The 26691-nt window shown below is 46.1% G+C and overlaps 1 protein-coding gene across 1 annotated transcript; it reads right to left on the bottom strand.

Annotated features, from left to right (window-relative positions):
* Nucleotides 1-11083: 11083 nt before the first annotated feature.
* LOC140410576 (ankyrin repeat domain-containing protein 66) lies at nucleotides 11084-23656 on the bottom strand. Its single transcript, XM_072498843.1, has 3 exons — nucleotides 23477-23656; nucleotides 19326-19554; nucleotides 11084-19029 (listed from the first exon to the last, which is right to left on the bottom strand). The coding sequence occupies exons 1-3, from the start codon at nucleotides 23613-23615 to the stop codon at nucleotides 18771-18773; spliced, it is 627 nt and encodes a 208-aa protein (XP_072354944.1). The 5' UTR covers nucleotides 23616-23656; the 3' UTR covers nucleotides 11084-18770.
* Between the last annotated feature and the right edge of the window lie 3035 nt (nucleotides 23657-26691).

Here is a 26691-nt window from a genome sequence, read left to right on the forward strand (position 1 = left end):
CCCCGTAGTTTTTTTTCCTATGGCTGAAGTGATATGCATGTAAAGCACAGGCGAGTGAAGTGAGGTACATGCTGATTGCACACAACAGAGACTGAGAGTCATGTGCTCCTCTGCTTCCAAAGCGTAAATATTTATTTTCTTTTTACCATTTGAAGTTGGTGATAGTTCTCTTATTATATAAATGATTAAGCATTTTCTATAACTTGTGAAATATTTGGCATGTATTAAATGTATTTCATCTTACTCATGGGTCATGGTTAGTCAACAACGCTGATGTCAATTTTGCGGCCCATTGAGATGAAGGTGGGCCACTCATGCAGCCCACTCACTAGCCTTGGTTGCCCTTCATTGACTTAAAGAGCAATTGACTTGAATTGACTTGAAAAGTCATGCGACTTTTTGGTCAGCCCACAGGCAGGCAGTCAATCTGTTTTTGCCAATTTGTCATCCAAGGGTGGGATAAAAGGAGGTGCGGCAAAGACAGGCTGCGTTGGTACGAATTAGTGAGAATTGTTTGGTGCGGACCCATACTTGGATTCTGTGAACATTTTCACTGCTTTCTTTTGAGCTTTTTGCATATTTTCTGGGCTTTTCAGGACATTTTAGTCTTTTAAGATTTCTCTGAGAATTTCAACTCATGGGCACCAACAGTGCACGGGTCAGCCTTATATGCACATCAGCAGATGGGTATTTTGTACTCAGCAGAGGGAACCAGGTGGTCACAGGCATCACCTCAGAGGAGAGGTGCAGGCACAGGGTGTTCAAAATGCCACTATCCATCTGCCAGCGTGTACAAGCAGTGATCCAACTACCTCGACATAGCAGAGGTGCGGTGCCTATTAAGGGAAACTGTCACTTCATATGCCAGATGATTGAACGGAGATTGTCTCCAACTGTGTGGGTGGACCCTCGATGTTTATGGCGCTCAAGGTCACTGTAGCTCTTAAATTTTATGCCTCCAGGGGTCAGAGGATGATCTTTGTGGAATCTCCCAGTCAGGTGTATATTGGTGAATCAAGCTGGTGAGTGACACTCCATTCATCTATTTCAGGACAGACTAAGCCAGCCACGCTGAGTGGGTCAGAAGCTTTGCAGTTAATGCAGACTTACCCCGCTTCCATGGTGGCATCAATTGCACCCATGTGACCATTAAGGCACCAGCTGACCTTATCAATGAGATGGGGTATCGACTCATGGATGTTCAGATAGTGTACGCCCACGTGACATGGAGTCAACAGATTTGTGCAAGGTTCCCTGGCAGCTCCCACAATGCCTACACACAGCACCACTCAAAAGTGCCACGGCCATTTGCAACTCCAGCTTGCCTCAATGGATGGTCGCTGGGTGACAAGGGATATCCTTTGAATATGTGGCTCATGCGCCATTCAGACACGATGACAGAGGTGGAGGAAAGGTACAACCATTATCATGCCTCCACAAGGGCAGTGGGGAGAGGACAATAGGTCTGCTTAAAAAGAGATTCTGATGCCTCGACTGCTCTGGGTGTGTGTGTGTGTGTGTGTGTGTGTGAGGGGCAGAGGGGAATGAGTGGTTCAGGGGAGGGTGGTGTTCTGCAGTATTTGTCACAGCACATGACAATCATTGTTGTTGTAGGCTGTGCTCTTAAAAGGCAGGATTCACTGGACTGGGAGGACACTGAGGCAGATGCACTTGCCTCAAAGGAAGAATCCAATTATGAATCTGATGGGGAACCCAGGCAAGCATATGGTGGTGATGAGGAGCCTGACTTGAGGAACCTTTAGGGAAGCAAGAATACCAGAGAGGCCTTAACTGATCCAACGTTCCTTCAGCTAGGCTTCCAAGACGTGCCTTCGTTCTGAGCGCAAGGGCAACATGTGCTTCATAAATATTTCAGACAAAACCATGCCATGAACTCAATGTTGCATCACTGACTCTCCAATAAAGTTTGCTGCTCCTATTGTCTATCACCAGATATTGATGAAGTCAAAATCTGTGGAAAGCCTAGAACACTCAGGGCTTTTGATCAAAATATTAATGTACTTTTACAACATAGAATAAGTCAAACACTAAAACATAAATGGTTGAAACATTTAATTCAGAACTAAACATTTCATAGAGTAAAAATCTAATGACACCAGCAGGGGCGGATTTACAGTAACTTCATTGAAGTCTACTTGTGACAATAAGCGATTATTATTATTATTTACAGTTTAACACTCCGTGCCGTGGCATAGGATCCTCAAACCACAGGGGGTTCACAAATGATTAGTGAGTGATTAAATTGCTCCAGCTGCCATCTCAAAGCACTGTTCACTCTCCTGCCCCTCTCATATTTCCTCTGTCATGAGAGTGTCCCTTTAAGAAATGTTTCTGTCTTATCACATGGCTTCAGTGATGTCAATGTGTGGGTGGAGCTGGGCTGTGGGTTTTACTTTTACTTTGAGTTTGGACTGGTTTGAACTTCACAGATGGAAAGAAGTATCTTTCTATCTTCAGTTTAAAAGCTGTTTCCAGACTACTTGATAACTTAAAAGAAATAATTGCTTTCTGGAAGGAATTCAAACCTGCTGTTTGAGAAGGAGAACAGAGTATCAATAACATGTCTTATACCAGTAAAAATGCCATGTGCTGGGCCACACCTTTGAAAAGGGGTTTCTGGTTCTACTTGGATTTTGTTATTGAATTGGAATAGTTAAGGGGGAATTCATTGAGGGTTATAGATTACTGTAGCTGTGTGGAGTCTTTATGTTTTTAGTTGATAAAAACTCTTACTGTGTGTGTTTATACAAATGTTAAATAAATTCTTAGAATAAAGCTTGTTTTTTTGATTAAAAGCGCCTAAGAACTCTGCTGAATAACACCTGACAGGCAGGCTCTTGTGCTCATCCCAGCCAAATTCAACAAACAATTGTAGGTCAGGTGAACTCCATGATTACTTTGAAGTTTTCCAAACCTTGGCCCATAACACCTTGCCAAGTCTTTAAATGCCTTGAGAAGAGGAAGATAAAGTGGTTGGCTGCACTTGAGACATTTAACCAAACATATCTGTTCCTTAGAAATTGGTCTCTTCCATTTGAATTATTTTATTGCTTGAGGTTTGCACTGAGTGCTGAATTTGGTGATTTTTGAGTGCGATAGTGAGAGTTTGGTGACTGAGGGAGTATAAGGCTTCATTTTTATCTAAAGTTTAGTCTTTCTTTTATTTAGTTAATTAACTTAAAAGTTGCTGTTTGGTTTAGAAGAAGGTGAATTTTCAATCAGCTTTAAACAGGCTTCTACTTCTAGGCACTTGCAGCTGGAGCTTGTTAATTAGTTAATTGGATTAGGCCAGTTTTTCAGAGGCTAGATTCACAGTATAAAAGTGATCCCCTACAGTGCAGACTTTGTTTGCACTGAGTGCTGAATTTGGTGATTTTTGAGTGCGATAGTGAGAGTTTGGTGACCGAGGGAGTATAAGGCTTCATTTTTATCTAAAGTTTAGTCTTTCTTTTATATAGTTAATTAACTTAAAAGTTGCTGTTTGGTTTAGAAGAAGGTGAATTTTCAATCAGCTTTAAACAGGCTTCTACTTCTAGGCACTTGCAGCTGGAGCTTGTTAATTAGTTAATTGGATTAGGCCAGTTTTTCAGAGGCTAGATTCACAGTATAAAAGTGATCCCCTACAGTGCAGACTTTGTTTGCACTGAGTGCTGAATTTGGTGATTTTTGAGTGCGATAGTGAGAGTTTGGTGACCGAGGGAGTTAGGTGAGGAGGGAGTAAGGTGCTCCTTTCATTTTGTTTCCGACATTTCCGCAAAGAGTGCGAAGAGAGCCAGGAGTTTACAGGAAGTGTAGCTGACTGGGAGCAGAGTCGGAGGGCGGAGATCTAGTTAGTCCACACAGCAGCTATATTCTGTAAGGTAAGAGGGGATGGAGGCTAGGCCAGTTACATGCTCCTCCTGTAGGATGTGGGTGGTGAGGGATACCACCGGTGTCCCTGCTGACTATACCTGCGGGAAGTGCACCCAACTTCAGCTCCTCAAAGACCGTGTTAGGGAACTGGAGCTGAAGCTGGATGAACTTCGGATCATCCGGGAGGCAGAGGGGGTGATTGAGAAGAGTTACAGGGAGGTAACCACACCCAAGGTACAGGACAAGAATAGCTGGGTTACAGTCAGGGGGAAAAAAACAAACAGGCCGACAGTGCAGGGATCCCTCGTGGCCGTTCCCCTTCAAAACAAGTATACCGTTTTGGATGCTGTTGGGGGGGATGACCTACCGGGGGAAGGCCCTAGCGGCCAGGTCTCTGGCACTGAGTCTGGCTCTGGGGCTCAGAAGGGAAGGGGGGAGAATAGAAAAGCAATAGTTGTAGGAGATTCAATGGTTAGGGGAATAGATAGGAGATTCTGTGGTCGCGAGCGAGACTCCCGGAAGGTATGTTGCCTCCCGGGTGCCAGGGCCAGGGATGTCTCGGATCGTGTCTTCAGGATCCTTAAGGGGGAGGGGGAGCAGCCAGAAGTCGTGGTGCACATTGGTACCAACGACATAGGTAGGAAAAGGGGTGTGGAGGTAATAAACAAGTTTAGGGAGTTAGGCTGGAAGTTGAAAGCCAGGACAGACAGAGTTGTCATCTCTGGTTTGTTGCCGGTGCCACGTGATAGCGAGGCTAGGAATAGAGAGAGAGTGCAGTTGAACACGTGGCTGCAGGAATGGTGTAGGAGGGAGGGCTTCAGGTATTTGGATAATTGGAGCGCATTCTGGGGAAGGTGGGACCTGTACAAGCAGGACGGGTTGCACCTGAACCAGAGGGGCACCAATATCCTGGGAGGGAGGTTTGCTAGTACTCTTCGGGAGGGTTTAAACTAATTTGGCAGGGGAATGGGAACCGGATTTGTAGTCCAGCAACTAAGGTAGCCGATATTCAGGACGCCAAAGCTTGTAATGAGGCAGTGGGGAAGGGAACACTGACAAAGGAGAGTATTTGCAGGCACGGAGATGGGTTGAAGTGTGTATACTTCAACGCAAGAAGCATCAGGAATAAGGTGGGTGAACTTAAGGCATGGATCGGTACTTGGGACTACGATGTGGTGGCCATCACGGAAACTTGGATAGAAGAGGGGCAGAAATGGTTGTTGGAGGTCCCTGGTTATAGATGTTTCAATAAGATTAGGGAGGGTGGTAAAAGAGGTGGGGGGGTGGCATTATTAATTAGAGATAGTATAACAGCTGCAGAAAGGCAGTTTGAGGAGTATCACCCTATTGAGGTAGTATGGGTTGAAGTCAGAAATAGGAAAGGAGCAGTCACCTTGTTAGGAGTTTTCTATAGGCCCCCCAATAGTAGCAGAGATGTGGAGGAACAGATTGGGAAACAGATTTTGGAAAGGTGCAGAAGTCATAGGGTAGTAGTCATGGGCGACTTTAACTTCCCAAATATTGAGTGGAAACTCTTTAGATCAAATAGTTTGGATGGGGTGGTGTTTGTGCAGTGTGTCCAGGAAGCTTTTCTAACACAGTATGTAGATTGTCCAACCAGAGGAGGGGCAATATTGGATTTAGTACTGGGTAATGAACCAGGGCAAGTGATAGATTTGTTAGTGGGGGAGCATTTTGGAGATAGTGACCACAATTCTGTGACTTTCACTTTAGTAATGGAGAGGGATAGGTACGTGCAACAGGGCAAGGTTTACAATTGGGGGAAGGGTAAATACGATGTTGTCAGACAAGAATTGAAGTGCATAAGTTGGGAACATAGGCTGGCAGGGAAGGACACAAGTGAAATGTGGAACTTGTTCAAGGAACAGGTGCTACGTGTCCTTGATATGTATGTCCCTGTCAGGCAGGGAAGAGATGGTCGAGTGAGGGAACCATGGTTGACAAGAGAGGTTGAATGTCTTGTTAAGAGGAAAAAGGTGACTTATGTAAGGCTGAGGAAACAAGGTTCAGACAGGGCATTGGAGGGATACAAGATAGCCAGGAGGGAACTGAAGAAAGGGATTAGGAGAGCTAAGAGAGGGCATGAACAATCTTTGGCGGGTAGGATCAAGGAAAACCCCAAGGCCTTTTACACATATGTGAGAAAAATGAGAATGACTAGAGCGAGGGTAGGTCCGATCAAGGACGGTAGCGGGAGATTGTGTATTGAGTCTGAAGAGATAGGAGAGGTCTTGAATGAGTACTTTTCTTCTGTATTTACAAATGAGAGGGGCGATATTGTTGGAGAGGACAGTGTGAAACAGATTGGTAAGCTCGAGGAAATACTTGTTAGGAAGGAAGATGTGTTGGGCATTTTGAAAAACTTGAGGATAGACAAGTCCCCCGGGCCTGACGGGATATATCCAAGGATTCTATGGGAAGCAAGAGATGAAATTGCAGAGCCGTTGGCAATTATCTTTTCGTCCTCACTGTCAACAGGGGTGGTACCAGGGGATTGGAGAGTGGCGAATGTCGTGCCCCTGTTCAAAAAAGGAACTAGGGATAACCCTGGGAATTACAGGCCAGTTAGTCTTACTTCGGTGGTAGGCAAAGTAATGGAAAGGGTACTGAAGGATAGGATTTCTGAGCATCTGGAAAGACACTGCTTGATTAGGGATAGTCAGCACGGATTTGTGAGGGGTAGGTCTTGCCTTACAAATCTTATTGAATTCTTTGAGGAGGTGACCAAGCATGTGGATGAAGGTAAAGCAGTGGATGTAGTGTACATGGATTTTAGTAAGGCATTTGATAAAGTTCCCCATGGTAGGCTTCTGCACAAAGTAAGGAGGCATGGGATAGTGGGAAATTTGGCCAGTTGGATAACGAACTGGCTAACCGATAGAAGTCAGAGAGTGGTGGTGGATGGCAAATATTCAGCCTGGATCCCAGTTACCAGTGGCGTACCGCAGGGATCAGTTCTGGGTCCTCTGCTGTTTGTGATTTTCATTAATGACTTGGATGAGGGAGTTGAAGGGTGGGTCAGTAAGTTTGCAGACGATACGAAGATTGGTGGAGTTGTGGATAGTAAGGAGGGCTGTTGTCGGCTGCAAAGAGACATAGATAGGATGCAGAGCTGGGCTGAGAAGTGGCAGATGGAGTTTAACCCTGAAAAGTGTGAGGTTGTCCATTTTGGAAGGACAAATATGAATGCGGAATACAGGGTTAACGGTAGAGTTCTTGGCATTGTGGAGGAGCAGAGAGACCTTGGGGTCTATGTTCATACATCTTTGAAAGTTGCCACTCAAGTGGATAGAGCTGTGAAGAAGGCCTATGGTGTGCTCGCGTTCATTAACAGAGGGATTGAATTTAAGAGCCATGAGGTAATGATGCAGCTGTACAAAACCTTGGTAAGGCCACATTTGGAGTACTGTGTACAGTTCTGGTCGCCTCATTTTAGGAAGGATGTGGAAGCTCTGGAAAAGGTGCAAAGAAGATTTACCAGGATGTTGCCTGGAATGGAGAGTAGGTCTTACGAGGAAAGGTTGAGGGTGCTAGGCCTTTTCTCATTAGAGCGGAGAAGGATGAGGGGCGACTTGATAGAGGTTTATAAGATGATCAGGGGAATAGATAGAGTAGACAGTCAGAGACTTTTTCCCCAGGTGGAACACACCATTACAAGGGGACATAAATTTAAGGTGAAAGGTGGAAGATATAGGAGGGATATCAGAGGTAGGTTCTTTACCCAGAGAGTAGTGGGGGCATGGAATGCACTGCCTGTGGAAGTAGTTGAGTCGGAAACATTAGGGACCTTCAAGCAGCTGTTGGATAGGTACATGGATTACGGGAAAATGATATAGTGTAGATTTATTTGTTCTTAAGGGCAGCACGGTAGCATTGTGGATAGCACAATTGCTTCACAGATCCATGGTCCCAGGTTCGATTCCAGCTTGGGTCATTGTCTGTGCGGAGTCTGCACGTCCTCCCCGTGTCTGCGTGGGTTTCCTCCGGGTGCTCCGGTTTCCTCCCACAGTCCAAAGATGTGCGGGTTAGGTGAATTGGCCAATGATAAATTGCCCTTAATGTCCAAATTGCCCTTGGTGGTGGGTGGAGGTGTTGAGTTTGGGTAGGGTGCTCTTTCCAAGAGCTGGTGCAGACTCAAGGGGCCGAATGGCCTCCTTCTGCACTGTAAATTCAATGATAATCTATGATTAATCTAGGACAAAGGTTCGGCACAACATTGTGGGCCGAAGGGCCTGTTCTGTGCTGTATTTTCTATGTTCTATGTTCTATTGCATAAGTTGGAGGGATGGGGGGGAGGTGATTCTGGAGGGCTGAGGGGATTGGTCCTGGCCAGCAGGAAGGTGAGGGGGTTGGCAGGGTGGGGGAGGATGCAAAATGAAGCAGACTAATTGTTAATCTGCCACTGGACACCAGTGCAAACTCCTTCCCATGCTGACTGTGCCTTAGTCTTTTGCAAGGGCTATGTCTTAGTGCCCCCACACGCTCTCACTAACAGCAACATTAGAGGCAGATTGCTGACTCTGATGCTGTGTTGGCCCTGATGAACTTAACAGTCATTCTCAGGCAACAATGCTAGGCACACCTCAGTCATCACAGCCACTGAAGATGACACAGGACTGGCAGAGGGCCATCTTCATCTGGAACACTATGAGAGGAGTCCACAAAGACGGCAGGCAGCCCGTTCACCACATGAGGCATGTCTGTACCTCCATGCTCACCTCTATTGGTTGGGCACTAAGCTGAGAGACTGAGAGTCTCTGACATCCATCTCTCACATGGGCAGTGATGACCTGAGGTTATTGCTTTGTTCATGGGATCCAGGCTTTATTTATTACCCATCCCTAATTGTCCTTAAACTGAGTGGCTTTCTAGGCCATTTCAGAGGGCAGTTAAGAGTCAACCACACTGCTGTGGATCTGGAGTCACATTTAGGTCAGATTTCCTTCCCTAAAGGACATTAGTGAATCACAATCGGCAATGGTTTCATGGTAATCAATAGACTTTTAATTTCTGACTTTTATTGAATTCAAGTTTCACCATCTGCTATGGTAGGTTCAAATCCAGGTCCGAGAGCATTGCCCTGGATCTCTGGATTACCAGTCCAGTGTCAATACCACTACATCACTGCCTCCCCATGTGAGGGCTTGCAGATCTGAGCGTAACCCCAGGAAACCAGGTTCTGTTCCTGGACGTGCCTCATCATGAGAGTAGTCATTCTCTCAATGTGATGTGTGCTTTGTGCTCGGTGTTCAGGGTCAAAATAGCGCTCATGCTTCGCATGGACTCCTCCGTGACAAAGACCATGGCATGCAGACATTGTGATGTCTATAGGTTTCCCCATGCATCCCATTGGAAATCCAGAATTTGCTGCCTGATGAACAAATCCAGAGATTCATCATCTGGCTGGAACTTAGCAGTCTCCAGCAGTCCTCCAAGCGGCGCCGCCCTGGGCACTCTCCAACAGCTGCTTATGCGAGCATGATTTGCCCTCACCACTGTGCACTACCACCGGAGCTGATGTGCTATTGACCACTTATGTGCCTGTATCTGCGTTAGTGCCTGGTGTGGTGAGAGGGTGTGACACAGTGGATCTGTCGGCGCCTCCTCAGGTGTCAATGGATGGTCCTGGGGGTTACGGCTAGTTCTGGAGGATGACACATCTGAAAGATGAAAACAATTGATAAGTATTATTATTCATCAGTCAAAGCTCACATTAGACAACCAGGTTCGACTGATATCAATGGCATCACAGTCGTTTAGTGATTGCTGGATCAATGGGAACTCTTTATCAGATGTTCTCATGAGGGATCAGATGACCCAATATTCTTTTTACTCTCCTCCTGTCCCACTTCTGACCACCGAACTCTTACTTTCTTCCGAGACACCTGCCTCTCTGCGACCTGAAGGCCTTCCTCCAGGCTCACTCTCAAGCTCCAGAACCTATTTCAAGGCAGGTCACTATTACCAAATTGGGCATTCCACCACCAGTTGCAGATCTCACTGCGTTATTGTGACTTCTCACCTGTAAATGCAAAGGTCCATTTATTGCTCAACCGTACACTTCCAATGTCATACCATTCTGTTCCCTCGCCCCCTTTATCCCAGTGAACCATGTTGAAGTAAATTACATCTTTGCACATCTGAAAAATGAAATGAAATGAAATGAAATGAAAATCGCTTATTGTCACAAATAGGCTTCAAATGAAGTTACTGTGAAAAGCCCCTAGTCGCCACATTCCGGCGCCTGTTCGGGGAGGCGGTTACAGGAATTGAACCGTGCTGCTGGCCTGCTTTCAAAGCCAGCGATTTAGCCCTGTGCTAAACAGCCCCTAAACATCTGACTCTTAGATGGACCCTGGGCTTCAGGTCTCATCTCCCAGCCTCAACACGCACAGGTAGATATGTTCAGACTCTGACTCCTACACCCCTGAGCAGTAAAGGACAGGCAACCTTCCATACTGGAGCATGCTATCTCAGTACTTGCCATGCACCGAAGCTCATTGAACCTTTTACAGTACTACATTCTTGTTTGGCAGACTACGAGGTGCCTGTTGACCTCGGCTGCCATTTCTCTTTCCTGGTTTGATCGGGTGACCTCCTCTACCTGGTACTCTGCAACGAGAGCATGAAGGCAGTCATCCAAAAAATGGAAGCTTTTTGCCCACCTGCAATGTCTCCCAGGTGCTGCTGTCATTCTGGGCAGCTCCCTACGACTACACCGATATCTTCAACAGCCTGACTCACCTGTCTTTAACCCTCCCACCTTGTCCCCATTGGACCTAGTTCCCAACATGCTCCTGCTGGCCTCATTGAGTCTAGCCAGGCACGTTTCACACTGGCTGGCTCTTACTTGGTCTGACAGCGTAATATTGCACGGTTTCTTCAATTTCGGGTGGAAGCAGAAAACAGCCGTTTCCAGTCCTGCGCACCAATCATGGGTAGAGTTCTCACTCATAATTTGATTACATTTGAATAAAAGGGGATTCTATGATAACGACCTAGTACGTGTCTTTAAAAGCAATCCAGGATAACCGGTGAGATAACAACTTCTTCATTTAGCTCCTCCTGCCATCTGTTACATTCCAGTTGATACTCTAACTGGACGGGAAGTTCCCACAATGGAACTCTGGCTCAATAGCTTTTATATTTTTTTATAAACCATGGAGGAACGGTGTCACAGGACCACTAATTAGTTTTAACAACAAGAAAAACATTTATTAAACTTGAAAAAAATTACATGATCATACAACATGCCTTTACTCCCTCCTTATCTTAACAATTACACACAGGTTTTAGGATTAACACGGATTACAAAGTACATCTTAATCTATATAGGTCTCATTAACACAAAGTAGCTTTTAAGCACACAAGATGACTGTGGGCAGATACATTCTCCACTCTGAACGCCAAGTGAATGTTTGTGGTTTTCTCCTTTCAGGTTTTCTGTCATTATGCTTTCCCTGTGTTTTGCATTCCGGATTCTAGATCAGTATTTCCAAATGACACTTTTAAACAAAGCTTTCACTCCACTTGTAACAGTAACCCCAGTCCAGGATTTTACACCATTCCCTTTAGGATTTATTTGTCTTGACCTCTTGTGAAAAACAAGCTGTCTTTAATATCAACTCTCTCCGATTGCCACAGTAAGATCAACAGCAACATTTCTATGTTCAGTTTTAACGAACTGGCCAAATGGTGTGGCTGAGAAAAAACTAAAGCAAAGTGGCAAAACGAAGTATACAGTAAAAGAATAGAAAACTTAAGTAAAATAAGCAAAAACAAAACTTACACTGAAGACAAAATCTCCCTCTCAGCGGGAACATTTATTTTGCAGTTTTCTGAATTTGTGGCAAAATTACAACAAATTGTTTTCATTTTTAAATTTAGTAAGTAAATGGTACTTGATCAAGAGATTTACAGAAATAAATATTTCTACATTAAATTTACAATTTCTAATACATGTTTAGCTTCTCGGAGAAAAACAAAATCTAATATCTGACCACAGAAACCACCAGGAAGAGATATTTTTCAGTTTTTGATGCAAGATTAAACCTGATATTGTTACAAAAAATATTGAAATTTATCTCTAAATGATTGGAACCCACAGTTGTTCTGATTTTCAATCTTTCATTATACTAGAAAAAAGGGTGTAAAACAAGTCTGAACAGTTTTGTGTACTTATAAGCAAAGGTTAAAATTTCAATTTTATATCAGGGACATGATGACATAATGTTGCGCGTTGCGCAGGTCAAAGAGACACAGCCTGAGTGAGTGAGACACAGCCAGAGTGGGAATTTGGAACTTGGTAATTTGGTGCAGTGAGGTAATTCGGTGCAGAGTGGGAGAAGGTGCTTTTTCCCTACTGTTCTGTTCTCTCTCTTTCTTCTGGCCTGTAACTTTTAATCAGCAGGGAGAGAACCTGAGAGCATCTGAGACCCTCAGAAGGTAAGTAAGTGATTTTTACTCATTTTTACTTTTATTACCTTTTCAAATTGTGTGTGTGGGGGGGGGGGAAACTGAAGTGACATCACAGAAAAGCTGTGACCTGATTGGCTGGTTGGGAATCTACACTAAATTTAAAAATTAAGCATTAGTAAACTAATTAAACATAATTACTTAATTATAATTTAGAGGGGTATCTAAGCCAGAGATCGGAGAGTACTGTATTTAGCTTTCACATTGATAGTAGAAATCTAGTGCTAGGAATCTAGTGCTAGGAAACATATAGTTAACAGTAAATTTTTAAAAAAACTTTTTACTTTAATTTACTAATTAATTGACGCAATGTCAGTTAGAGGGGTGCAGTGCTCTGACTGTGAGATGTGGCAGGTCCGGGAGGCTTCCAGCATCCCGGATGGCTTCATCTGCAGAAGGTCCACCCAACCGGAGCTCCTCACAGACCGCATGGTTCGGTTGGAGTAGCAATTGGATGCACTTAGGAGCATGCAAGTGGTGGAAAGCGTCATAGATAGCAGTTACATAAATGTGGTCACACCCAAGGTGCAGGCAGAGAAATGGGTGACCACCATAAAGGGCAGGCAGTCAGTGCAGAAATCCCCTATGGTTGGCGTCCTCTCAAAAAGATATACCCCTTTGGATACTGTCGGGGGGGGGGGGGGGATAGCCTATCAGGGGAAAACAGAAGCAGCCAGAGCAGTGGCACCACGGCTGGCTCTGATGTTCAGAAGGGAGGGTCAAAGCACAGAAGAGCAATAGTCATAGGGGACTCTATAGTCAGGGGCACAGATAGGCACTTCTGTGGACGTGAAAGAGACTCCAGGATTGTATGTTGCCTCCCTGGTGCCAGGGTCCAAGATGTCTCCGAACGGGTAGAGGGCATCCTGAAGGGGGATGGCAAACAGGCAGAGGTCATTGTACATATTAGTACTAACGACATAGGCAGGAAGGGGCATGAGGTCCTGCAGCAGTTCAGGGAGCTAGGCAGAAAGTTAAAAGACAGGATCTCTAGGGTTGTGACCTCAGGATTACTCCCTGTGCCACGTGCCAGTGAGGCTAGAAATAGGAAGATAGAGCAGCTAAACACATGGCTAAACAGCTGGTGTAGGAGGGAGGGTTTCCGTTATCTGGACCACTGGGAGCTCTTCCGGGGCAGGTGTGACCCATATAAGGACGGGTTGCATCTAAACTGGAGAGGCATAAATATCCTGGCTGCGAGGTTTGCTAGTGTCACACGGGAGGGTTTAAACTAGTATGGCAGGGGGGTGGGCACGGGAGAAATAGGTCAGAAGGTGAGAGCATTGAGGGAGAACTAGGGAATAGGGACACTATGGCTCTGAGGCAGAGCAGACAGGGTGAAGTTGCTGAACACAGCGGGTCTGGTGGCCTGAAGTGCATATGTTTTAATGCAAGAAGTATTGCGGGTAAGGCAGATGAACTTAGAGCTTGCATTAGTACTTGGAACTATGATGTTGTTGCCATTACAGAGACCTGGTTGAGGGAAGGGCAGGATTGGCAGCTAAACGTTCCAGGATTTAGATGTTTCAGGCGGGATAGAGGGGGATGCAAAAGGGGTGGCAGAGTTGCGCTACTGGTTAGGGAGAATATCACAGCTGTACTACGGGAGGGCACCACAGAGGGCAGTGAGGCTATATGGGTAGAGATCAGGAATAAGAAGGGTGCAGTCACAATGTTGTGGGTTTACTACAGGCCTCCCAACAGCCAGCGGGAGATAGAGGAGCAGATAGGTAGACAGATTTTGGAAAAGAGTAAAAACAACAGGGTTGTGGTAATGGGAGACTTCAACTTCCCCAATATTGACTGGGACTCACTTAGTGCCAGGGGCTTAGATGGGGCAGAATTTGTCAGGAGCATCCAGGAGGGCTTCTTAAAACAATATGTAGACAGTCCACCTAGGGAAGGGGCTGTACTGGACCTGGTATTGGGGAATGAGCCCGGCCAGGTGGTAGAAGTTTCAGTAGGGGAGCATTTTGGGAACAGTGACCACAATTCAGTAAGTTTTAAAGTGCTGGTGGACAAGGATAAGAGTGGTCCTAGGGTGAATGTGCTAAATTTGGGGAAGGCTAATTATAACAACATTAGGCGGGACCTGAAGAACCTAGATTGGGGGCGGATGTTTGAGGGTAAATCAACATCGGACGTGTGGGAGGCTTTCAAGTGTCATTTGAAAGGAATTCAGGACCGGCATGTTCCTGTGAGCAAGAAGGATAAATACGGCAATTTTCGGGAACCTTGGATAACGAGAGATATTGTAGGCCTCGTCAAAAAGAAAAAGGAGGCATTTGTCATGGCTAAAAGGCTGGGGACAGACGAAGCCTGTGTGGAATATAACAAAAGTAGGAAGGAACTTAAGCAAGGAGTCAGGACGGCTAGAAAGTGTCACAAAAAGTCATTGGCAAATAGGGTTAAGGAAAATCCCAAGGCTTTTTATACGTACATAAAAAGCAAGAGGGTAGCCAGGGAAAGGGTTGGCCCACTGAAGGATAGGCAAGGGAATCTATGTGTGGAGCCAGAGGAAATGGGCGAGGTACTAAATGAATACTTTGCATTAGTATTCACCAAAGAGAAGGAATTGGTAGATGTTGAGTCTGGAGAAGGGTGTGTAGATAGCCTGGGTCACATTGAGATCCAAAAAGACGAGGAATTGGGCGTCTTGAAAAATATTAAGGTAGACAAGTCCCCAGGGCCTGATGGGATCTACCCCAGTACTGAAGGAGGCTAGAGAGGAAATTGCTAAGGAATTGACAGAATCTTTGGATCCTCACTGTCTTCAGGTGATGTCCCGGAGGACTGGAGAATAGCCAATGTTGTTCCTCTGTTTTAGAAGGGTAGCAAGGATAATCCAGGGAACTACAGGCCGGTGAGCCTTCCGTTAGTGGCAGGGAAATTACTGGAGATAATTCTTCGAGACAGGATCTACTCCCATTTAGAAGCAAGTGGATGTATTAGCGAGAGGCCGCACGGTTCTGTGAAGGGGAGGTCATGTCTCACTAACTTGATAGAGTTTTTCGAGGAGGTCACAAAGATGATTGATGCAGGTAGGGCAGTGGATGTTGTCCATATGGACTTCAGTAAGGCCTTTGACAAGGTCCCTCATGGTAGACTAGTACAAAAGGTGAAGTCACGCGGGATCAGGGGTGAGCTGGCAAGATGGATACAGAGCTGGCTAGGTCATGAAAGGCAGAGAGTAGCAATGGAAGGGTGCTTTTCTGATTGGAGGGCTGTGACTAGTGGTGTTCCGCAGGGATCAGTGCTGGGACCTTTGTTATTCGTAGTATATATAAATGATTTGGAGGAAAATGTAACTGGTCTGATTAGTAAGTTTGCAGACGACACAAAGGTTGGTGGAATTGCGGATAGCGATGGGGACTGTCAGAGGATACAGCAGGATTTAGATTGTTTGGAGACTTGGGCGGAGAGATGGCAGATGGAGTTTAATCCGGACAAATGTGAGGTAATGCATTTTGGAAGGTCTAATGCACGTAGGGAATATACAGTGAATGGTAGAACCCTCAAGAGTATTGAAAGTCAGAGAGATACAGGTGAAAGTACAGGTCCACAGGTCACTGAAAGGGGCAACACAGGTGGAGAAGGTAGTCAAGAAGGCATACGGCATGCTTGCCTTCATTGGCCGGGGCATTAAGTATAAGAATTGGCAAGTCATGTTGCAGCTGTATAGAACCTTAGTTAGGCCACACTTGGAGTATAGTGTTCAATTCTGGTCGCCACACTACCAGAAGGATGTGGAGGCTTTAGAGAGGGTGCAGAAGTGATTTACCAGAATGTTGCCTGGTATGGAGGGCATTAGCTATGAGGAGAGGTTGAATAAACTTGGTTTGTTCTCACTGGAACGACGGAGGTTGAGGGGCGACCTGATAGAGGTCTATAAAATTATGAGGGGCATCGACAGAGTGGATAGTCAGAGGCTTTTCCCAGGGTAGAGGGGTCAATTACTAGGGGGCATAGGTTTAAGGTGCGGGGGGCAAGGTTTAGAGATGTACGAGGCAAGTTTTTTTTTTTACACAGAGGGTAGTGGGTGCCTGGAACTCGCTACCGGAGGAGGTGGTGGAAGCAGGGATGATAGTGACATTTAAGGGGCATCTTGACAAATACATGAATAGGATGGGAATAGAGGGATACGGACCCAATAAGTGTAGAAGATTGTAGTTTAGTCGGGCAGCATGGTCGGCACAGGCTTGGAGGGCCGAAGGGCCTGTTCCTGTGCTGTACTTTTCTTTGTTCTTTGTAATATAGAGGACAGAAAATACAGAGTGCAGTAGTACCAACTGCCATTGTGAAAATGAAGAAAAAGCATATTTGATGTTCCACACCACTAAGTGGAGAAAACACGAACTGGGCGTGTTTGTTTTATGGACTTTGTTTTGTAAGAGATGTAAATTGGTATGCGTGAGGTGTAAAATATATGATGCTGCGCAGCAATAGGTTGCATCGTTGCATGCTTGAGCAAGAATCATCAAGACCTGATGAATGGAGGGAGGTTCATATGAACCTCAGTTAAATCTGGGTTCAAACTCTCAGGGCTGGGTTTCGGCCACACGGTCCTAGGGCCAAAGGGGAACCATCAATCTGTGGGGGAGGCCCGATGGAATAGAGTATCCGCTGACAGCCTGCCCTGTGATTGAGGGCCCCGGTGGCAGAAGGCCCATTGACGCAAAACTGTCGGCCAATCAGGACCAGTAGGGACAGTGGCTACCGGAGGTCCATAAGTGTTGTGAGATTGCCAGACCAAAGGTAAGTGAGGGCAGGATGGGGATTGGGGGGGCAGGGTGGGGATTGGGGGCGGGGCAGGGTGGGGATTGGGGGGGGGCAGGATGGGGATGGGAGGGGGGGGGGGGCAGGAGTTAGTGACTGGAGCAGGGGAGATAGAATAACCCAAGGAAATTAGGTATTTTCAGCAGTCCCCTCCTTTCCTGTTGCCAGATCCCAAATTACGCCACTCACCACCCCCTTCCCTAGCCTAACTGACGCCCCACCACCAGTGGCCGGTAACCCTACACCACCTTCAATGGGAGCGATGTTTCCAGGGGACAGAAGTGGAGCCTTTCCTACTATTAACTGGGCCCAGCCGCCATGGTTCCCGCCGCGACGGACTGCATTAATTCCAGCTCTCGGTTGCCCAGTTGAGATGCCTGACGTTTCACCACCAGGTCTGCTGTAGACAAACTGATTGCTACATACAGCTGAAAAGGCAACAACTTAATTGCTTTGAGCCCTAACAATCAATTTGTACATCTTTGACAGCATCCATCAAAAATCCATATTTAAATTCTGAATTATTCAAAGTTACCTTCCTCATCAGATCATAGATCCCCACCATGCAGAAGGAGGCCATTCAGCACATTGAGCCTACCCTGACCCTTTTAAGGACCACCCTACCTAGGCCCAATCCCCACCCTATTCTTGCAACCCCACTCTAAGGGGCAATTTAGCATAGCCAATCCACCTAACCTGCACATCTTTGGACTGAGGGAGGAAACCGGAGAAAACACACACAGACACTGGGAGAATGTGTAAACTCCAGTCACCCGAGGTAGGAATCAAACCCGGGTCCCTGGTGCTGTGAGGCAGCAGTGCTAACCACTGTGGATGTAGTTTCACTTTTGATTGATAGTGTTCCTGGGGTGGTGACTTCTATATGTCACTGGCATCTGCCATGGTATCTCACTAACAGACTCTCACCTCTGGTTCATGTTAAATAGGTGTTTGCCTATTGAGAAAGTCATTTCAGCAGCTTAAGTCCTTTTGAACAAGGATCCAAAAGATGATGGAGTCACTGGCACTGACAGGATTTTTGTTAAGTGTAGTACAGATTTCACAAATAATTTGTTTTAAAGCATGAAGAGACTGTTGTTAAGCTCCAGGAATCTCAATTAATATCAAGTGACTTTGTGCTGTGCTGCACCTACATTTATGGGTGTAAATATATCCAAGCACATTATTCGTAAAAATCTAGGAAATATATGTGAGCTGGTCTTTTGTATGGGGAGATCAAAACCATGTAAGTAAGCAGCAGGGGAGATCAAAACCATGTAAGTAAGCAGCAGAGGACATCCTGCCCAAACATATCTTGGAAATAATCAGTGAAATACTGAAGTTTCAGTATCAATCCATTATATGTGAATTTCTCAAAAATACCAGTGCAATATTGTTCTACACCACAGTTGCGCACAGAACTTTCCAAGAAATTCCAGGTCATCAAAGGTCAACTTATATAAGTCAACAACAGATACACAGTTATGATACTGATGTAATATAATAATGTGGTTTTTAATTGGTATATAAAACTACTTGGATGAAACTATCCGTTTAAGCTACTTCAGGTTGTGTGGTTACATGCTGAACTGGATTCTGGGTTGTATTTGATCTGGAGCTAGATTTCAACTTTTCTTTTTTTTACAAGCCCTCCTAATATTTGATAACTTTCCTTTCTGAGTCGCTGTCTTCGGTCTCTCTGTGCAGGAATAGTTTTTGTGACTTTGGTGAATGCCACATGTGTTGTTACTTGTGTTTGTGCCATCTGCCTGTCTTTCAGCCATTTCTTCCACCTTCTGGTTTTCCCACTCTTCATCGGTGTCATCTAATAAAATCCCTTTCACTTCAGTAACCCTCCTGTAATTGGAACATTCTTGCTCAGCTCTGAAATTAAAAGGGAATCAATTTCTGAACGTGCATGAGAATAATGAGTGCTGAATGCTCTCATCATTTTAGGAATTTTACAATTTATTTTTTTAAAAGTATTCTAAAACATCACTATATTAGTTGTTTTGTGCACAATTTACTCTGCCATATATTTTATTAAAACTGCACAATACTATATTTTTGTCAAACTTTGTCAAATTCCAGACCCCCCGAACCTATAAATTCATATGCCCACATCCATTATCACAAATCTAGCAAGATCTATTCATAAATATTTATATCCCACCACTTACATTTCAAGAAATTTAACACAATCTTTCTGCCCATATATTTCTCCAATTCTTTTGGGAGTGTCCCCATAGAGGTCTGCTTTGTCAACAGGAGCATGTAGAGAATGCAGCATTCGAAGGACAGATAAATTTCCAGATTCTGCAGCAAAATGGGCTGGAGTCCATCCAGTTTCAGTTCTCGAGCAAGATCGAGCTCCATTTAAGATGAGGAGTTTAACCATGTCTGCTTTTCCTGTCAGTAAAACAAAATAAGGTAACCAAGATAACCACAAGGGGCAGCACAGTAGCACAAATGGTTAGCACTGTTGCTTAACAGCTCCAGGGTCCCAGGTTCGATTTCCGTGTCTGCGTGTGTTTCCTCCGGATGCTCCGGTTTCCTCCCACAGTCCAAAGATGTGCTGCTTAGGTGGATTGGCCATGCTAAATTGCCCTAAGTATCCAAAAACGTTAGGTGGGGTTACTGGGTTACGGGGATGGGGTGGAGGTGTGGGCCTTAAGTAGGGTGCTCTTTAGAAGGGCCGGTGCAGACTCAATGGGCCGAATGGCCTCCTTCTGCACTGTAGATTCTATGATTAAAGGTTAACTTTAAACTAAACATGTTCATCGACATAAAACCTGGTTTACATTCTCCAGACAATCATATTTATAGATTTGTTCAAAATTTTACAATTGAAAATTGGTTAGGTATAATTTAATTGGGTCGGACAATGTAAAATTTTTGTTATCTTTACAGGTTCCTGGCAAAATAGTTTTTCGGATATAATCGTAAATAGATTACGGAAATTCTCTCTGTTTCAAAAAGGTAATCACAGTTAAAAAGTGTGTTGTCTTTTTTTGATTAACAGGAACAACACGTGCGGTGGTGTTTTATTACATTGAAGATGTATAAGTTTATGTTGCTGGCGAGAAAAAACAAAAAGACATACTTTGGCGTGACTCCAAAATACTTTTACAGTGAAGTAGAGCACTATATGAACAATCACATGTACCGAGACAGTGCATTAGTCTTATACCGAATGCTAACTAGAAGTACAGAAACAAGTACAATAGTTAGAAAATGGTGGACCATATCCTAAAACCCCCAAAGCAGAAAAATATAGAACGGGAAAAGCACATGGAAAGAGGGCCACCCTAGCAGCTCACTTTGCTGCTACACCATATAGATTATCCTTCAATTCCCCGCATGATAAATTTCTAACTTTAGCTGAAAGCCAGTTAAAGACTTCTGCAAGTCACTTGATTCCAAAAAAGGAGTAAAGCATTCCAATTCAACAATACTGAAGTTTTGTTCCAGCTGTACCTTAAATAATTGCCCAGATTTTGGCCTTTATCGCAAAGGGGATGGAATATATAACTAAGGAAGTCTTGCTACAATTGTACAGGGCGTTAGCGAGACCACGCCTGTACAGTTTTTGTCTCCGTACATACGGAGGCATATACTTGCATTGCATGCAGTGCAGAGAAGGTTCAGTCAGCTGAGTCCTGAGATGAAGGGGTTGTCCCATGAGGAAATGTTGAGCAGATTGGGCCTATAATCAGAGTTTAGAAGAATGAGAGGTGATCTTATGGAAACATGCAAATATCTAAGGGGACTTGACAGGGTAGATGCTGAAAGGATGTTTTCCCACGTGGGGAAATCTAGAATTAGGGAACACAGTTTCAAAACATCAGGTCACCTATTTAAGATGGAGATGAAGATATCTGGGGTTCTCTTCCACGGTGAGCAGCAGAGGTTAGCTAATTGAACATGTTCAAAGTTGAGTTAGAGATTTTCTTTTATCTACAATGGAATCAAGGGTTATCGGGGTAGCAACAGCAAAGTGGAGTTAAGACCACAATCAGATCAGACATGAGATTATTGGATAGCAGAGCAGGTGCAAGGGGCCAAATGATCCACTCTTATTTCTTATATTCTTTTCAACTGTCAGCATTTTCCATCATTGCCCCTCTGAGACTGGCTGTAACTTCAGGATATCAAGCATGCACAGATTAGCATGGAAATCCTGAACTTCTGCTCTGTCACAGACTGCGCAGTGAACTCATCCTCACAGTTATCACAAAATCAGCAAGAACATACATTTTCTCACTTCCATATCGCTGTCAGAAACCTCATCAAAAATTATACTTTGTTCCATTAAATATCTCTGGATTTTTAACAATGATAGTGATTAATAAAGTCTGATGAATCAATCTTGCCTTTAAATAATAATTTTATATTCCCGAGTGTCTTTAAATGATTAGTTCATAGATTTTTAAGCTACATTTTAACTTTTAATAACATTTTCCATAACATTTTCCTTACTACCCTTACCTTATGACCATGTCCCAATCTTCACCTCAAAAAGTGATTTTATTTCACTACTTTTCTACTTGTGCCCATGAAAATCCTTTAATGCAGCTGGCTTCTTGGATAACTTGATGACAATAGCCAAGCTCCCTACTGGGAATGCCCAGTAAATTAAAGCTACAATTTGCTAGATCTCTCAGCCAGACTTCCTTCGTGGTCACTGTGGAGGGCCCTTGCTTCGCTACTGCTGCAAATTCTGGACCGATGTGTTCAGTTTTAATATCCAAGGAACAAGAGAGACATCTAAAATTAGTAAGCAATAATAGAGAAGGGCCATGGATAATTCCTAGTGTCAGAGGATAGAATTATGGGGAAATGTTTGAATTTATCATCCTTGAAAAGCAGGAATAAGATACAAAGTGGAATAGAAGAGGCAACCTTGAACACAAAGTTAAATCATGATGAGAAGACAAAGATGCAGATGTACAAATAATTGGAAGTTAGTTTGGGGCTGATGTCAGGAAGCACTCCTTGATGTGCATGAAATGGTTTAGTGGAAAGAGTGGTACAAACAAAATTTTCTGCAATCTTTGACCAGACAGTTAGGTGCTGAGGAGGAGCACAAGTCGTTTTTATTGAATGAGTTAGTTATCACAGACTTTATTGGGGTCAGTTCCACACAGCTATCATTCTACAAAGGAAAATAATTCTAAATTACCAACTGATTTCATAGTTCATTTTGATCTCTAAGAATACAAATTACCCGTTTATACATTTTTACACTGTCTGTTGGAGGAATGGGAGCCTATGAATTTAACTGACTTGGTTTATGTAGCAGAAGATCCTTGGGAATACAGATTTTTTTTGTGTCTAAAGCGCAATCAAAACACAAGTGACTGCCAGCTCCAGACAGTCTGATGTTCACAAGGTAACAGGCTACAACTCGATTACACAGAAGCTTCACTTTGGGAGGTTTTGTGGTGCAGTGGGTAGCATCTCTGATCTAGGAGCCAGAGGCTCCATGTGCCCATCCCACCCTAGGGCCCGATGGCCAAGGACAGCTGCAAATCTTTTCAATAAAGGCAGGAGGCCAAAGTGGGAAAGATTTCTGGTCAGCCAAGTGATGGAAAACAAAAAACACCAAGGATGCTGGAAATCTGAAACAAAAGCAGAAGATGCTAGAAAAACTCAAGTCTGGCAGCATCTGTAGAGAGAGAAACAGTCAACAGACTCGTCTTCGGCATCTGAACATAGAACATACTGTGCAGAAGGAGGCCATTTGGCCCATCGAGTCTGCACCGACCCACTTAAGCCCTCAATTCCACCCTATAGCCATAACCCAATAACCCCTCCTAACCTTTTTTGGACTCTAAGGGCAATTTAGCATGACCAATCCACCTAACCTGCACGTCTTTGGACTGTGGGAGGAAACCGGAGCACCCAGAGGAAACCCACGCAGACACGGGGAGAACGTGCAGACTCCGCACAGACAGTGACCCAAGCCGGGAATCGAACCTGGGACCCTGGCGCTGTGAAGCCACAGTACTAACCACGGTGCTACCGTGTTGCTTGAAAAGAAAGTTGGAGCTTGGACGACCGCCATTCACAGCTCCAGCCTGCAGTATGCAAACAGTGCCTGTTGCCACAGCAACTCGGACTCCCTGCAACATACCAGCGCCAGGTTTCACTCAGTTGATCAATGAAAGGAAAGCAATAGACTCGGGGGAGAAGAAACGAGAGTTGGGGAGGAAGAGAGTTTGGGCGGGGGCTTTGGAGGAGGAGTATCTGTAAAGGAAAGGATTGGATCTAGGAATGCCTGTACGGTGAGGGAGGGGGTGTCGGCTTTGCTGCCCTGAGCCCTGCTGACCTTGTGCCGCCGCCCAGTGCAGCGCAGTCCGCAGGCTCCAGTGCGGGTCCTTGGCGTTGGGGTTGCACGAGCCGCTGTGCAGAATCTCCTCCACCAGGTCGGTGTCACCGGCCGCCGCTGCCCCGTGCAGCTCCGTCATCGCTCCTGTCACCGCGGCAACCCCACAAGCCGCGCGCCTGGCCCGCCCCACGCCCTCCGCCCAAGCCCCGCCCCACGCCCTCCGCCCAAGCCCCGCCCCACGCCCTCCGCCCAAGCCCCGCCCCACGCCCTCCGCCCAAGCCCCGCCCCACGCCCTCCGCCCAAGCCCCGCCCCACGCCCTCCGCCCAAGCCCCACAAACCGGAGCGCGCCCGCCGGACTCACCGGGAATTGCTGCCAGAGTCGGGATGAGATTTTTTTTAAAAAACATAGTTCTGCAAGCGCTTTTTCTTTTTGCAAAAATACACTTTAGTCTTAAAATATCTGAAAGAAGCATCACAAAAACATTTCAAATTGACACAACTTAAGAAAGTGCAATGATATTTACATTTTCCACAGAGGTGCTTCAATTCAGTAATGAGAACATTGTAAACATTTCAATATTTTAATTACAGGGAGTAGAATTATTTCAAACCCTGTACATTGGCCGTGTTGCACTCTGCTTCAGTACAGATGGTTAGGGTTAAGTGCACGGTCGGAGGGAGGCTGTGGCATAGTGGTATTATCACTGGACTCGTAATGCAGAGATCCTCGCCTCCAACATTGTCGGGGGCAGGGTCCCCCCCTCCCTTGCCTCATTGAAAGTCCTTGCCAGCAACGGGGCTAACAGGTCTACATACTTTCTATAGAACTCCACCGGGAACCCATCCGGTCCCGGGGCCTTCCCTGCCTGCATGCTCCCCAGTCCATTAACCAGCTCCTCCACCCTTGGGAACCTCAGTTGGTCCAAGAATCGTCGCATCCCCTCTTTTCCCCCTGGGGGCTGGGACCTATACAGCTCCTCGTAGAAGGCCTTGAATGCCTCATTCACTTTCACCGCACTCTGCACCGTAGTACCCCTTCCATCCTCCACCTATCTCCCTCGCTGCCATCCTCTTACGGAGCTGATGTGCCAGCATTCGGCTCGCCTTCTCCCTATATTCATACATCGCCCCCTGTGCCTTCCTCCACTGTGACTGCCTTCCCTGTGGTCAACAGGTCGAACTCCGTCTGGAGACTTCGCCTCTCCCTGAGTAGTCCCCCATCAGGGGCCTCTGAATATCTCCTGTCCACTCTTAGAATCTCCCCCACTAACCTCTCCCTTTCCCTGCCCTCTCTCTTTCCCTGCCCTATGAGCTCTGATGGAGATGAACTCTCCCCTAACCACCGCCTTCAGCGCCTCCCATACTACTCCCACCTGCACCTCCCCGTTGTCGTTGGCCTCCAGATACCTTTCGATGCACCCCCGCACCCTCCCGCACATTTCCTTGTCTGCCAGCAGTCCCACATCCAACCGCCACAGCGGGCGTTGGTCCCTCTCCTCCCCCAGCTCTAATTCCACCCAGTGCGGGGTATGGTCCAAGATGGCTATGGCCGAATACTCCATCCCCTCCACTTTTGAGATCAATGCCCTGCCCAGAACAAAAAAAATCTATCCGGGAGTAGGCCTTGTGTACATGGGAGAAAAAAGAGAATTCTCTGGCCAAAGGCCTGGCAAATCTCCATGGATCTACTCCCCCCATCTGGTCCATAAACCCCCTGAGCACCTTGGCCGCAGCCGGCCTCTTTCCGGTCCTGGATCTGGAACGATCCAGTGCTGGGTCCAACACCGTGTTGAAGTCCCCACCCATTATCAAACTTCCTACCTCCAAGTCCGGAATACGCCCCAACATACGTTTCATGAATCCAGCGTCGTCCCAATTCGGTGCGTATACATTTACCAATACCACCCCTGTCCCCTGCAACCTACCACTCACCATCACGTATCGGCCTCCGTTGTCCACCACTATGCTCTTGGCCTCAAACGACACCCGCTTCCCCACCAGTATTGCCACCCCTCTATTCTTCGCATCCAGCCCCGAATGGAACACCTGTCCCACTCATTCCTTTCTTAACCTGACCTGATCTGCCACCTTCAGATGTGTCTCCTGAAGCATGACCACGTCTGCCTTCAGTCCCTTTAAGTGCGCGAACACTCGGGCCCTCTTAACCGGCCCATTTAGGCCTCTCACATTCCAGGTGATCAGCCAGCCCTCCCTAGCACAGGAAAAAGCCCGCGCTTTCCTAAGCCAGCCCCGCCCCCTGTGGCGCAGCTCCTGTTGCGGCCTTAACCGTAATTCCCCCATCCCCGAGTCTCACCTCCCTCCAGCACCGAAGCCCACATTCAAATACTCTTCCCCCATCCCCATCCATCGTCCCACCCGTAAAACATTCTTTACCCATATTTACAACCCTGTATACAGTCAACATCTCCCCCACTACCACAGCCCCTCAGTTCGAGTCCAATTTTTCCGTTTGGATAAAGGTCCAAGCCTCTTCTGGCGTTTTGAAAGAGTGGTGTCGGTCCTGGTACGTAACCCACAGTCGGGCTGGCTGTAGCATTCCGAATCTCACCCTTTTTTTATGCACCACCGCTTTGGCTCTCCTCTTTGCCACCTCCACGCTCCAGTCCTGGTAGACTCGGATCACCGCATTCTCCCATCTACTGCTCCGCTCCTTCTTGGACCATCTCAGGACACTCTCTCTGGCCGCGAAACGATGGAACCTCGCCACTATCGCCCTTGGCAGCTCACCAGCCTTGGGTCTCCTCGCCAGGACCCACTGAGCCCCTTCTAGCTCCAGGGGGCTCGGAGAGGCCTCCACACCCATCAGCGAATGGAGCATCGTGCTCACATACGCCCCAACATCAGCCCCCTCTACCCCTTCGGGGAGACCCAGATTCTTCCTCTGCGACCTGTTCTCCAGGACTTCGAATCTCTCGGCCCACAGCTTGTGCAGCGCCTCGTGCCCCTCCATCTTCACCGCCAGGCCCAAGATCTCATCCTCGTTCTCATTAGTTTTTTCCTTCACCTCTCAGAGCTCTATCGCCTGGGCCTTCTGGGTCTCCTTCAGCCCCTCAATCGCCAACAGCATGTTGCTCTTATTAGCCTTAGTTTTATTAGCTCTGATTATGTCACCTTTGCTCACGCGTTGCCAGGTATCTTGATCCGTTTGACTGTGATGTCCCGTCCTTGTAAGAGAAGGGTCTACCTAGCAGTG

Source organism: Scyliorhinus torazame, chromosome 4 (genome assembly GCF_047496885.1).
Source record: "Scyliorhinus torazame isolate Kashiwa2021f chromosome 4, sScyTor2.1, whole genome shotgun sequence".
Lineage (NCBI taxonomy): Eukaryota > Metazoa > Chordata > Chondrichthyes > Carcharhiniformes > Scyliorhinidae > Scyliorhinus > Scyliorhinus torazame.

Bases quoted from the DNA above. Each gene is read 5' to 3' on its own strand.
- LOC140410576 (XM_072498843.1), bottom strand. From the start codon at position 23,615: ATGACGGAGCTGCACGGGGCAGCGGCGGCCGGTGACACCGACCTGGTG. The intron at 19,555-23,476 runs GTCAGCAGGGCT...TTTTACTGACAG, and splicing joins GCACTGGGCGGCGGCACAAG to GAAAAGCAGACATGGTTAAA. The intron at 19,030-19,325 runs GTAAGTGGTGGG...TTTTAATTTCAG, and splicing joins TGTGTTAAATTTCTTGAAAT to AGCTGAGCAAGAATGTTCCA.